This window comes from Rana temporaria, chromosome 3 (assembly GCF_905171775.1).
Source record: "Rana temporaria chromosome 3, aRanTem1.1, whole genome shotgun sequence".
Classification (NCBI taxonomy): Eukaryota; Metazoa; Chordata; class Amphibia; order Anura; family Ranidae; genus Rana; species Rana temporaria.
Window position 1 is genome coordinate 484,954,390 of NC_053491.1, and position 15,184 is coordinate 484,969,573.

Genomic DNA, 15,184 nt, shown 5'->3' on the forward strand with positions numbered 1-15,184 from the left:
CCATATGTCTCTCTCTCTCTCTCTCTCTCTCTCTCTCTCTCTCTCTCTCTCTCTCTCTCTCTCTCTCTCTCTCTCTCTCTTCCCCCCCCCCCCCCATCGACTGTCCTCTCTCTCTATCGACTGTCCTCTCTCTCTTCCCCCCCTCCCCCCCACACCACCATCGACTGTCCTCCCACCTCCACCGCTCTGTGCGCCCCTCTATATTATGATTGGTCTCTCCTCTCACCCGTGTCTCTTTCCTCCCTCCAGTTCCGTGTCTGAAGATTCTGCTCAGTAAGGTTCTGGGATTCGGGATCATCGCCGGCTCTGTGATGGGTGAGTCACCGACACCGGAGGATTCATACACCCCTCCCCCCACCCCCCCACCTCCTCTTCCCCCATCCCCCTCTTCTGTCCATGGCTGACCCCCCTCTCTGACCCAGAGAAATGGAGGAAGTAGAAGCAGGGAGATTCTGGGACTGCAGGTCCTCGGGTACAACTTTCCCTCCAGCAAGGAGAGAACAGTGAGCAGCATCATCAGTCAGGGACGGCAGTGCCTTAGATGATCTCACACTGCGGATAGTTGGCTAAGGGCATGGAATAGGAATGCCTAGGCACAGGATGTGAGAGGCGCTGCTCTGATATCGGGAGGGCCTAGGTCCAGGAAGTAACGAAATCGAGAGGGCTTAGTACCAGGAAGTGCACTAATATTAGGGGGGGCCTAGGTCCAGGAAGTGCACTGATATCAGGAGGGCCTAGGTCCAGGAAGTGCACTGCTATCAGGAGGGCCTAGGTCCAGGAAGTGCACTGCTATCAGGAGGGCCTAGGTCCAGGAAGTGCACTGCTATCAGGAGGGCCTAGGTCCAGGAAGTGCACTGCTATCAGGAGGGCCTAGGTCCAGGAAGTGCACTGCTATCAGGAGGGCCTAGGTCCAGGAAGTGCACTGCTATCAGGAGGGCCTAGGTCCAGGAAGTGCACTGCTATCAGGAGGGCCTAGGTCCAGGAAGTGCACTGCTATCAGGAGGGCCTAGGTCCAGGAAGTGCACTGCTATCAGGAGGGCCTAGGTCCAGGAAGTGCACTGCTATCAGGAGGGCCTAGGTCCAGGAAGTGCACTGCTATCAGGAGGGCCTAGGTCCAGGAAGTGCACTGCTATCAGGAGGGCCTAGGTCCAGGAAGTGCACTGCTATCAGGAGGGCCTAGGTCCAGGAAGTGCACTGCTATCAGGAGGGCCTAGGTCCAGGAAGTGCACTGCTATCAGGAGGGCCTAGGTCCAGGAAGTGCACTGCTATCAGGAGGGCCTAGGTCCAGGAAGTGCACTGCTATCAGGAGGGCCTAGGTCCAGGAAGTGCACTGATATCAGGAGGGCCTAGGTCCAGGAAGTGCACTGATATCAGGAGGGCCTAGGTCCAGGAAGTGCACTGCTATCAGGAGGGCCTAGGCCCAGGAAGTAACTAAAAATCGGGAGGGCCTAGGTCCAGGAAGTGACCCCCCCCCCCCCCCCTGTCAGTGGTGCCCGGGACATAATGAACTTTTCTGGGCGTCCTCTATAATCTAGACTGTCTGGTTTGCAGTGAGTGTAGCTCAAACTGTGACCCCCCCAGCCGCCCTCCTCATCAGTGCTGTGACCCCCCCCCCCTCATCAGTGCTGTGACCCCTCCCTGTAATCCTTCCAGTCTGTCTGCCTCTCTTCCAGCCTGTGTTCCTCTGTCGCCCAGTAAAGGTCCCACAGATCCTGAAACTCCTGAGATCCGGCACCGCCGAGGGGCTGAGCTTCCACTCCGTCCTCCTGGAACTGCTGGCACTGACCGGGACCATGGTGTACAGCATCACCTACAGCTTCCCCTTCAGGTAACGCCCCTCCCCCACTGCAGCTTTATTGGTGGGATCCTCTGCTGCTCCTCCCTGTGTGTGACATGGACTTTCCTTCTCTGTCCTAGTGCCTGGGGGGAGGTCCTCTTCCTCCTCCTCCAGACTCTGATCATCGGATTCCTCATCCAGCACCTGGGGAGCCGCACAAACCTAGGTAAGGTCCCCCGACACTCAGCTCTACCCCGTCTGTGACCCTCTCCTCCCCCGACACTCACCCCCGCTCCCCTCTCCGACACTCACCCCCGCTCCCCTCTCCGACACTCACCCCCGCTCCCCTCTCCGACACTCACCCCCGCTCCCCTCTCCGACACTCACCCTCGCTCCCCTCTCCGACACTCACCCCCGCTCCCCTCTCCGACACTCACCCCCGCTCCCCTCTCCGACACTCACCCCCGCTCCCCTCTCCGACACTCACCCCCGCTCCCCTCTCCGACACTCGCCCCCGCTCCCCTCTCCGACACTCGCCCCCGCTCCCCTCTCCGACACTCGCCCCCGCTCCCCTCTCCGACACTCGCCCCCGCTCCCCTCTCCGACACTCGCCCCCGCTCCCCTCTCCGACACTCGCCCCCGCTCCCCTCTCCGACACTCGCCCCCGCTCCCCTCTCCGACACTCGCCCCCGCTCCCCTCTCCGACACTCACCCCCGCTCCCCTCTCCGACACTCACCCCCGCTCCCCTCTCCGACACTCACCTCTACCCTCCTCTGTGACCCTCTCCTCCCCTCTCCGACACTCAGCTCTACCCTCCTCTGTGACCCTCTCCTCTCCCGACACTCGCCCCCGCTCCCCTCTCCCCTCTCCGACACTCACCCCCGCTCCCCTCTCCGACACTCGCCCCCGCTCCCCTCTCCGACACTCACCCCCGCTCCCCTCTCCGACACTCACCCCCGCTCCCCTCTCCGACACTCACCCCCGCTCCCCTCTCCGACACTCACCCCCGCTCCCCTCTCCGACACTCACCCCCGCTCCCCTCTCCGACACTCACCCCCGCTCCCCTCTCCGACACTCACCCCCGCTCCCCTCTCCGACACTCACCCCCGCTCCCCTCTCCGACACTCACCCCCGCTCCCCTCTCCGACACTCACCCCCGCTCCCCTCTCCGACACTCACCCCCGCTCCCCTCTCCGACACTCACCCCCGCTCCCCTCTCCGACACTCACCCCCGCTCCCCTCTCCGACACTCACCCCCGCTCCCCTCTCCGACACTCACCCCCGCTCCCCTCTCCGACACTCACCCCCGCTCCCCTCTCCGACACTCACCCCCGCTCCCCTCTCCGACACTCGCCCCCGCTCCCCTCTCCGACACTCGCCCCCGCTCCCCTCTCCGACACTCGCCCCCGCTCCCCTCTCCGACACTCACCCCCGCTCCCCTCTCCGACACTCACCCCCGCTCCCCTCTCCGACACTCAGCTCTACCCTCCTCTGTGACCCTCTCCTCCCCTCTCCGACACTCAGCTCTACCCTCCTCTGTGACCCTCTCCTCTCCCGACACTCGCCCCCGCTCCCCTCTCCCCTCTCCGACACTCACCCCCGCTCCCCTCTCCGACACTCGCCCCCGCTCCCCTCTCCGACACTCACCCCCGCTCCCCTCTCCGACACTCACCCCCGCTCCCCTCTCCGACACTCACCCCCGCTCCCCTCTCCGACACTCACCCCCGCTCCCCTCTCCGACACTCACCCCCGCTCCCCTCTCCGACACTCACCCCCGCTCCCCTCTCCGACACTCACCCCCGCTCCCCTCTCCGACACTCACCCCCGCTCCCCTCTCCGACACTCACCCCCGCTCCCCTCTCCGACACTCACCCCCGCTCCCCTCTCCGACACTCACCCCCGCTCCCCTCTCCGACACTCACCCCCGCTCCCCTCTCCGACACTCACCCCCGCTCCCCTCTCCGACACTCACCCCCGCTCCCCTCTCCGACACTCACCCCCGCTCCCCTCTCCGACACTCACCCCCGCTCCCCTCTCCGACACTCACCCCCGCTCCCCTCTCCGACACTCACCTCTACCCTCCTCTGTGACCCTCTCCTCCCCCGACACTCACCTCTACCCTCCTCTGTGACCCTCTCCTCCCCCGACACTCACCTCTACCCTCCTCTGTGACCCTCTCCTCCCCCGACACTCACCTCTACCCTCCTCTGTGACCCTCTCCTCTCCGACACTCACCTCTACCCTCCTCTGTGACCCTCTCCTCTCCGACACTCACCTCTACCCTCCTCTGTGACCCTCTCCTCCCCCGACACTCACCTCTACCCTCCTCTGACCCTCTCCTCCGACACTCACCTCTACCCTCCTCTGTGACCCTCCCCTCCCCCGACACTCACCTCTACCCTCCTCTCTGACCCTCTCCTCCGACACTCACCTCTACCCCGTCTGTGACCCTCTACCCTCCTCTGTGACCCTCTCCTCCCCCGACACTCACCTCTACCCTCCTCTGTGACCCTCTCCCGACACTCACCTCTACCCTCCTCTGTGACCCTCTCCTCTCCCGACACTCACCTCTACCCTCCTCTGTGACCCTCTCCTCTCCCGACACTCACCTCTACCCTCCTCTGTGACCCTCCCCTCTCCCGACACTCACCTCTACCCTCCTCTGTGACCCTCTCCTCTCCCGACACTCACCTCTACCCTCCTCTGTGACCCTCTCCTCTCCCGACACTCACCTCTACCCTCCTCTGTGACCCTCTCCTCTCCCGACACTCACCTCTACCCTCCTCTGTGACCCTCTCCTCTCCGACACTCACCTCTACCCTCCTCTGTGACCCTCTCCTCTCCGACACTCACCTCTACCCTCCTCTGTGACCCTCTCCTCTCCGACACTCACCCCCGCTCCCCTCTCTTCTGACACTCTCACCCCTGCTCCCTTCTTTTCTCTTCTCCTTTCCTGCTCTGACACTTGGCCCTGCTCCACCCTCTTCTCAGTCCCTGACACTCACCCCTGCTCTCTCTCCTCCAGGAATTCTGTTTCTTGGTATATACTTCTCCATAGTGGCCGTCCTCCTGTCTCCGGTCGTCCCCATGGCTGTGGTCACAATGCTCCAGGCCGCCAATGTTCCGGCGATCATTATAAGTAGGGTGAGTCCATTGCAGCGTTTAACCTTTTTTATAGTTGATCTCTTGTGTCCCTTTTAAAAATCTGCAGTGTGGGAGGAGCCACCAACCGAATTGTTGGTAACGCCCACTTTTCTCTTATAGCTTATCCAAGCGATGACCAACTACAAGAACGGTCACACGGGTCAGTTATCGGCTGTCACAGTAGCACTTTTATTCCTCGGGTCTCTGGCTCGAATATTCACCTCCATCCAGGTAAGAAAATCATTGCTGTGGGTGTGAGCGGTACTGGGCTGTGTATTGTAGACTTGTCATGGTGTGACGCGAGGCGGACCGGGCCGTTGTATTGTAGACGTGTCACGGTGTGGGGGAAGGTGGACCGGGCTGTGTATCGTAGACGTGTCATGGTGTGACGCGAGGCGGACCGGGCCGTTGTATTGTAGACGTGTCACGGTGTGGGGGAAGGTGGACCGGGCTGTGTATCGTAGACGTGTCATGGTGTGACGCGAGGCGGGCCGTGCCGTGCGTTGCAGACGCGAGGCGGGCCGTGCCGTGCGTTGCAGACGCGAGGCGGGCCGTGCCGTGCGTTGCAGACGCGAGGCGGGCCGTGCCGTGCGTTGCAGACGCGAGGCGGGCCGTGCCGTGCGTTGCAGACGCGAGGCGGGCCGTGCCGTGCGTTGCAGACGCGAGGCGGGCCGTGCCGTGCGTTGCAGACGCGAGGCGGGCCGTGCCGTGCGTTGCAGACGCGAGGCGGGCCGTGCCGTGCGTTGCAGACGCGAGGCGGGCCGTGCCGTGCGTTGCAGACGCGAGGCGGGCCGTGCCGTGCGTTGCAGACGCGAGGCGGGCCGTGCCGTGCGTTGCAGACGCGAGGCGGGCCGTGCCGTGCGTTGCAGACGCGAGGCGGGCCGTGCCGTGCGTTGCAGACGCGAGGCGGGCCGTGCCGTGCGTTGCAGACGCGAGGCGGGCCGTGCCGTGCGTTGCAGACGCGAGGCGGGCCGTGCCGTGCGTTGCAGACGCGAGGCGGGCCGTGCCGTGCGTTGCAGACGCGAGGCGGGCCGTGCCGTGCGTTGCAGACGCGAGGCGGGCCGTGCCGTGCGTTGCAGACGCGAGGCGGGCCGTGCCGTGCGTTGCAGACGCGAGGCGGGCCGTGCCGTGCGTTGCAGACGCGAGGCGGGCCGTGCCGTGCGTTGCAGACGCGAGGCGGGCCGTGCCGTGTGTTGCAGACGCGGGCCGGGCCGTGCCGTGTGTTGCAGACGCGGGCCGGGCCGTGCCGTGTGTTGCAGACGCGGGCCGGGCCGTGCCGTGTGTTGCAGACGCGGGCCGGGCCGTGCCGTGTGTTGCAGACGCGGGCCGGGCCGTGCCGTGTGTTGCAGACGCGGGCCGGGCCGTGCCGTGTGTTGCAGACGCGGGCCGGGCCGTGCCGTGTGTTGCAGACGCGGGCCGGGCCGTGCCGTGTGTTGCAGACGCGGGCCGGGCCGTGCCGTGTGTTGCAGACGCGGGCCGGGCCGTGCCGTGTGTTGCAGACGCGGGCCGGGCCGTGCCGTGTGTTGCAGACGCGGGCCGGGCCGTGCCGTGTCGTGTTGCAGACGCGAGGCGGGCCGTGCCGTGCCGCGTGTTGCAGACGCGGGGCGGGCCGTGCCGTGCCGCGTGTTGCAGACGCGGGGCGGGCCGTGCCGTGCCGCGTGTTGCAGACGCGGGGCGGGCCGTGCCGTGCCGCGTGTTGCAGACGCGGGGCGGGCCGTGCCGCGTGTTGCAGACGCGGGGCGGGCCGTGCCGCGTGTTGCAGACGCGGGCCGTGCCGTGTGTTGTAAACTGTGGCGGGTGGGATGTTCACCGCCTCTCTCTTATATTTCCTTTTCATTGTTTTCAGGAGACCGGAGACAATCTGATGGCTCTAACCTACGTGGTCTCCTCCTCCTGTAACGGGCTGATTTTCGCACAGCTGCTCTATTACTGGAACGTCGGCTCGGCCGAAGAGAAGAAGAAGAAGAAGAAAAAGAAGAACTGAAGGGGGCAATAGAGAGACTTCCGTAATCATTCCACTCCTAAAAATCCCGCCCCCTCACACGCCTATTGACTTCCCACCAATCATAGCTGGAATATTGGAATAAATCGCTCTGTTTTTATATCTGCGGCGCTCTCTGTGGTTTTTTTTCTGTTTGCGGTTGGCTGCAATACAGATGTCACTTTACCTTTTTTTTTAAACACACTTTTAGTAGACTTAAAGCGGAGCTTCTCATCTTTGCGGCACAGCGAGTTCTTAACTAATTCCTGTACATATAAAAATAAAACGCTTAGGGTAAGCGCTACGTTCCTCTCTGCGAACATACATAACAAATGTAAAATCATCATACAAAGCCATCAGCAGTGAATGAAATTCGTATATAAAAGAGCAACAAGCAAAATGTAAACGGAGATCACAATAACCCTTCCTGACGACGTCTTTTTTCCGACGAAACGCGTAGGTCCGGCAACGACGTGACGTAATCACAATACAGTGCCTTTTTGTGTTTAAAAATGACGATGCACTTATATTACCTATCACCATAAGCGCATACTATTAGAATATCTACAATCCAGCAAAGCAGGCAGATCCTCTCACGCCCGGCACTATGCGTGGAAGTCCAGCGGGAGATGCTCTGAACGCTTTTCTGGATCGTAGGATTTTAATAGTATGTGCTTTATGGTTATGTAAGTGCATTGTAGTTTTAAATGAAGACGCCGTATTGTGGTGATGTCACGTCGTTGCCGTGCCTACGCGTTTCGTCTGGAAATTACGACGTTAAGTAGTTTATTATGATTTATGTTTTTTTTGCATGTTGCTCCTTTTTTTTATTTTTTTTTATTCATTCACAATTTTATTGATGGTTTTGTATGATGATTTTCACATTTATTAGGCATTTAAATAGTGTACTGTATGTTTACCGAGTTGAATTTAGCACTTGCCTCTTTTTTTTATCTTAGATATATATCTATCGCACCAATGATTTTGGGGGGACCAATCTCACCTGAGGGCCACTATTGCACCAATGATTTGGGGGCTATTCTCCCCTGAGGGCCACTATTACACCAATGATTTGGGGGCTATTCTCCCCTGAGGGCCACTATTGCACCAATGATTTGGGGGCTATTCTCCCCTGAGGGCCACTATTACACCAATGATTTGGGGGCTATTCTCCCCTGAGGGCCACTATTGCACCAATGATTTGGGGGCTATTCTCCCCTGAGGGCCACTATTACACCAATGATTTGGGGGCTATTCTCCCCTGAGGGCCACTATTACACCAATGATTTGGGGGCTATTCTCCCCTGAGGGCCACTATTACACCAATGATTTGGGGGCTATTGTTCCCTGAGGGCCACTATTACACCAATGATTTGGGGGCTATTCTCCCCTGAGGGCCACTATTGCACCAATGATTTGGGGGCTATTGTTCCCTGAGGGCCACTATTACACCAATGATTTGGGGGCTATTGTTCCCTGAGGGCCACTATTACACCAATGATTTGTGGGCTATTGTTCCCTGAGGGCCACTATTGCACCAATGATTTGGGGGCTATTGTTCCCTGAGGGCCACTATTACACCAATGATTTGGGGGCTATTGTTCCCTGAGGGCCACTATTACACCAATGATTTGGTGGCTATTCTCCCCTGAGGGCCACTATTACACCAATGATTTGGGGGCTATTCTCCCCTGAGGGCCACTATTACACCAATGATTTGGGGGCTATTCTTTCCTGAGGGCCACTATCACTCCAATGATTTGGGGGCTATTGTCTTCTGAGGGCCACTATCACACAAACACCAGTGATTTAGGGGTTATTCTCTGAGGGACACCATCACCAATGATTTGGGGGTTATTCTCCCCTGGGGGCCACTAACCCCAATGAGTTGGGGGCTATTCTTTCCTGAGGGCCACTATCACACCTACACCAATGACTTGGGGGGGCATTCTTCCATGGGGCAACTATCCCACTGACCCCTATGTTTTGGCAAGCTGTTCTTCCCTGGGGGCCACCATCCCTCTCGCAGTAAAGATATAAAGGGCTATTCTTTCCTGATGGCCACTATCCCACCAACACAAATGATTTGGGGGGCACTGACACCAAATTTTTGAGGGGCTTGTCTCTTCTGAGGATCAGGGGGCTATTCTCCCATGGGGCAACTATTTCACTGACACCAATGATTTGGCAAGCTATTATCCCTGGGGTGTACCATCCCACTCACAGTAATGATTCAAATGGGTATTCTTTCCTGAAGGCCACTATTCCACAGAAACCAATGATTTAGGGGCCACCATCCCACCTCCACCAATGGTCTGAGGGGCTATTCTCCCCTGGGGGTTCACTACTCCACTGACACCAATGATTTAGGGGCCACTATCCCACCTCCACCAATGGTCTGAGGGGCTATTCTCCACTGGGGGTTCACTACTCCACTGACACCAATGATTTAGGGGTCACCATCCCACCTCCACCAATGGTCTGAGGGGCTATTCTCCCCTGGGGGTTCACTACTCCACTGACACCAATGATTTAGGGGCCACTATCCCACCTCCACCAATGGTCTGAGGGGCTATTCTCCCCTGGGGGTTCACTACTCCACTGACACCAATGATTTAGGGGTCACCATCCCACCTCCACCAATGGTCTGAGGGGCTATTCTCCCCTGGGGGTTCACTACTCCACTGACACCAATGATTTAGGGGTCACCATCCCACCTCCACCAATTGTCTGAGGGGCTATTCTCCCCTGGGGGTTCACTACCCCACTGACACCAATGATATTGGAAGATTTTCTTCCGTTTGGTTCATTATCTCACTGATCTCATGATTTGGGGGCAACTGTCCCACCAACACCAATGATTTAGGGGGGCCATTCTCCCCTGAGGGCCACTATCCCACAAACGCCAATGATTTAGGGGGGCCATTCTCCCCTGAGGGCCGCTATCCCACAAACGCCAATGATTTAGGGGGGCCATTCTCCCACGAGGGACACTATCCCACATACACCAATGATTTAGGGGCCATTCTCCCCCGAGGGCCACTATCCCACAAACGCCAATGATTTAGGGGGGCCATTCTCCCCTGAGGGCCGCTATCCCACAAACGCCAATGATTTAGGGGGGCCATTCTCCCACGAGGGACACTATCCCACATACACCAATGATTTAGGGGCCATTCTCCCCTGAGGGCCACTATCCCACAAACACCAATGATTTAGGGGCCATTCTCCCCTGAGGGCCGCTATCCCACTAACGCCAATGATTTAGGGGGGCCATTTTCCCCTGAGGGCCACTATCCCACAAACTCCAATGATTTAGGGGGGGCCATTCTCTCCCAAGGGCCACTATTTCAAAAAACACATGATTTAGGGGGGCCATTCTCTCCTGAGGGCCACTATTTCACAAACACCAATGATTTAGGGGGGCCATTCTCCCCTGAGGGCAACTGTCCCACCAACACCAATGATTTAGGGGGGGCCATTCTCCCCTGAGGGTCACTATGCCACAAACACTAATGATTTAGGGGGGCCATTCTCCCCTGAGCGCCACTATCCCACAAACACCAATGATTTAGGGGAGGGCCATTTTCCCCTGAGGGCCACTATCCCACAAACACCAATGATTTAGGGGCCATTCTCCCCTGAGCGCCACTATCCCACAAACACCAATGATTTAGGGGGGCCATTCTTCCCTGAGCGCCACTATCCCACAAACACCAATGATTTAGGGGGGGCCATTCTCTCCCAAGGGCCACTATTTCAAAAAACACATGATTTAGGGGGGCCATTCTCTCCTGAGGGCCACCAACACCAATGATTTAGGGGGGCCATTCTCCCCCAATGATCCGAGGGGCTATTCTCCCGTGAGGTTCACTATCCCCAATGATTTGACAAGCTATTCTTCCCAGGGGGCCACATCCCACTCACACTAAATATTTAAAGGGGCAATTCTTTCCTGAGGGCCATTCTCACTGACACCAATAATTTGGGGGCTCTTCTGCCTCCAGCAGGATATTAAAGGGGAACTGCAGTCCGCTCACATAATCTGTAAAAAAAAAACATCTTTGCCATTCTGAAGCTTCCCCCCCAACCACTTTGCATATTATTTTATATAGACTCTGATTCTGTACTTGCCAAATATGCTGCGGAAATCTCCCTCCAACTGAGTCTGGTTGCAGCCATTTTTACTGTGGGCAGCTGAAGCTGCTGCCTGTTCCCTTCCTGGATTTACACAGAGGCACACCTCCCAGCTCTCATTGGCCCTCTTTTGACTCACCCCCCGGCAAACTTTCATGAGTGTGAGTGTTAGAGCTGTGCATGATGTCATAAGCCTAGGCTAATGACCAGACAAGAAACAGGAAATGGGCTGTATGAGGAAACAGGAAGTTGGCTGTATGAGGAAACAGGAAGTGGGCTGTATGAGGAAACAGGAAGTGGGCTGTATGAGGAAACAGGAAGTGGGCTGTATAAGAGATTTACTGGCAGAAAAAAAACTGTTTTACTATCCAAAGTTAAAACAACAACAAGGGCAGAAGATTTAATAGATGGGAAGTTGAAAAAAATAAATGACTGAAGTTCCGCTTTAAGTTGCTTTGCCTGCAATATCAGATTTGACCACAAGATGGAACCAGTGGTACATTTACAGAATTTGCAGAACTCTGTTCTTTTTGCTAATGTCCTCCCTTCACTGAACATGCCATTCATCTTCTTCGCTCAGTCGTTTCCCCACATAAAACCGTTACTTTTAATATTAAAATAAGGAGGAGAGAAAATTGAAGCTCTATTACCAGCAATGACTGTGATTCATCAGCAAGCACCCGAAACCCTCATACCGTACACCCAGCGTCCCGCACCCTCATACCGTACACCCAGCACCCGAAACCCTCATACCGAACACCCAGCGTCCCGCACCCTCATACCGAACACCCAGCGTCCCGCACCCTCATACCGTACACCCAGCACCCGAAACCCTCATACCGTACACCCAGCGTCCCACACCCTCATACCATACACCCAGCGTCCCGCACCCTCATACCGAACACCCAGCGTCCCGCACCCTCATACCTTACACCCAGCGTCCCACACCCTCATACCGTACATCCCAGCGTCCCACACCCTCATACCGTACACCCAGCGTCCCACACCCTCATACCGTACACCCAGCGTCCCACACCCTCATACCATACACCCAGCGTCCCACACCCTCATACCGTACACCCAGCACCCCACACCCTCATACCGTACACCCAGCGTCCCACACCCTCATACCGTACACCCAGCGTCCCACACCCTCATACCGTACACCCAGCACCCCACACCCTCATACTGTACACCCAGCGTCCCACACCCTTATACCGTACACCCAGCGTCCCACACCCTTATACCGTACACCCAGCGTCCCACACCCTCATACCATACACCCAGCACCCTACACCCTCATACCGTACACCCAGCACCCCACACCCTCATACCGTACACCCAGCGTCCCACACCCTCATACCGTACACCCAGCGTCCCACACACTCATACCGTACACCCAGCGTCCCACACACTCATACCGTACACCCAGCGTCCCACACCCTCATACCATACACCCAGCGTCCCAGACCCTCATACCGTACACCCAGCGTCCCACGCCCTCATACCGTACACCCAGCGTCCCACACCCTCATACCGTACACCCAGCGTCCCACACCCTCATACCTTACACCCAGCGTCCCGCACCCTCGTACCGAACACCCAGCGTCCCGCACCCTCATACCGTACACCCAGCGTCCCACACCCTCATACCATACACCCAGCGTCCCGCACCCTCATACCGAACACCCAGCGTCCCGCACCCTCATACCTTACACCCAGCGTCCCACACCCTCATACCGTACATCCCAGCGTCCCACACCCTCATACCGTACACCCAGCGTCCCACACCCTCATACCGTACACCCAGCGTCCCACACCCTCATACCATACACCCAGCGTCCCACACCCTCATACCGTACACCCAGCACCCCACACCCTCATACCGTACACCCAGCGTCCCGCACCCTCATACCGTACACCCAGCGTCCCGCACCCTCGTACCGAACACCCAGCGTCCCGCACCCTCATACCGTACACCCAGCGTCCCACACCCTCATACCATACACCCAGCGTCCCGCACCCTCATACCGAACACCCAGCGTCCCGCACCCTCATACCGTACACCCAGCGTCCCGCACCCTCATACCGTACATCCCAGCGTCCCACACCCTCATACCGTACATCCCAGCGTCCCACACCCTCATACCGTACACCCAGCGTCCCACACCCTCATACCTTACACCCAGCGTCCCACACCCTCATACCGTACACCCAGCGTCCCACACCCTCATACCGTACACCGAGCGTCCCACACCCTCATACCGTACACCCAGCGTCCCACACCCTCATACCGTACACCCAGCGTCCCGCACCCTCATACCGAACACCCAGCGTCCCGCACCCTCATACCGTACACCCAGCGTCCCACACCCTCATACCTTACACCCAGCATCCCACACACTCATACCTTACACCCAGCGTCCCACACCCTCATACCGTACACCCAGCGTCCCACACCCTCATACCGAACACCCAGCGTCCCACACCCTCATACCGTACATCCAGCGTCCCACACCCTCATACCGTACACCCAGCGTCCCACACCCTCATACCGTACACCCAGCGTCCCACACCCTCATACCGTACACCCAGCGTCCCACACCCTGATACCGTACACCCAGCGTCCCACACACTCATACCGTACACCCAGCACCCCACACCCTCATACCGTACACCCAGCGTCCCACACCCTCATACCGTACACCCAGCGTCCCACACCCTCATACCGTACACCCAGCGTCCCACACCCTGATACCGTACACCCAGCGTCCCACACACTCATACCTTACACCCAGCGTCCCACACCCTCATACCGTACACCCAGCACCCCACACCCTCATACTGTACACCCAGCGTCCCACACCCTCATACCGTACACCCAGCGTCCCACACCCTCATACCGTACACCCAGCACCCCACACCCTCATACTGTACACCCAGCGTCCCACACCCTTATACCGTACACCCAGCGTCCCACACCCTTATACCGTACACCCAGCGTCCCACACCCTCATACCATACACCCAGCACCCTACACCCTCATACCGTACACCCAGCACCCCACACCCTCATACCGTACACCCAGCGTCCCACACCCTCATACCGTACACCCAGCGTCCCACACACTCATACCGTACACCCAGCGTCCCACACACTCATACCGTACACCCAGCGTCCCACACCCTCATACCATACACCCAGCGTCCCAGACCCTCATACCGTACACCCAGCGTCCCACGCCCTCATACCGTACACCCAGCGTCCCACACCCTCATACCGTACACCCAGCGTCCCACACCCTCATACCTTACACCCAGCGTCCCACACCCTCATACCATACACCCAGCACCCTACACCCTCATACCGTACACCCAGCACCCCACACCCTCATACCTTACACCCAGCGTCCCACACCCTAATACACCCAGCGTCCCACACCCTCATACCATACACCCAGCGTCCCAGACCCTCATACCGTACACCCAGCGTCCCACGCCCTCATACCGTACACCCAGCGTCCCACACCCTCATACCGTACACCCAGCGTCCCATACCCTCATACCGTACACCCAGCGTCCCACACCCTCATACCTTACACCCAGCGTCCCACACCCTCATACCATACACCCAGCACCCTACACCCTCATACCGTACACCCAGCACCCCACACCCTCATACCTTACACCCAGCGTCCCACACCCTAATACACCCAGCGTCCCACACCCTCATACCGTACACCCAGCGTCCCACACCCTCATACCGTACACCCAGCACCCCACACCCTCATACCATACACCCAGCACCCTACACCCTCATACCGTACACCCAGCACCCCACACCCTCATACCGTACACCCAGCATCCCACACCCTCATACCGTACACCCAGCATCCCACACCCTCATACCATACACCCAGCACCCTACACCCTCATACCGTACACCCAGCACCCCACACACTCATACCGTACACCCAGCGTCCCACACCCTCATACCGTACACCCAGCGTCCCACACCCTCATACCGTACACCCAGCACCCCACACACTCATACCGTACACCCAGCACCCCACACACTCATACCGTACACCCAGCACCCCACACACTCATACCGTACACCCAGCACCCCACACACTCATACCGAA

The 15,184-nt window shown here is 58.5% G+C and overlaps 1 protein-coding gene across 1 annotated transcript; it reads left to right on the forward strand.

Annotated features, from left to right (window-relative positions):
• Nucleotides 1-249: 249 nt before the first annotated feature.
• Nucleotides 250-7,026, forward strand: MPDU1 (mannose-P-dolichol utilization defect 1; the record flags this gene model as incomplete). The annotated part of the gene is given in 6 exon segments (XM_040347073.1): nt 250-315; nt 1,696-1,828; nt 1,918-2,003; nt 4,804-4,922; nt 5,043-5,153; nt 6,769-7,026. Coding segments are annotated over 6 exon segments (653 nt in total), but the record flags the coding sequence as incomplete, so codon positions are not given.
• Between the last annotated feature and the right edge of the window lie 8,158 nt (nt 7,027-15,184).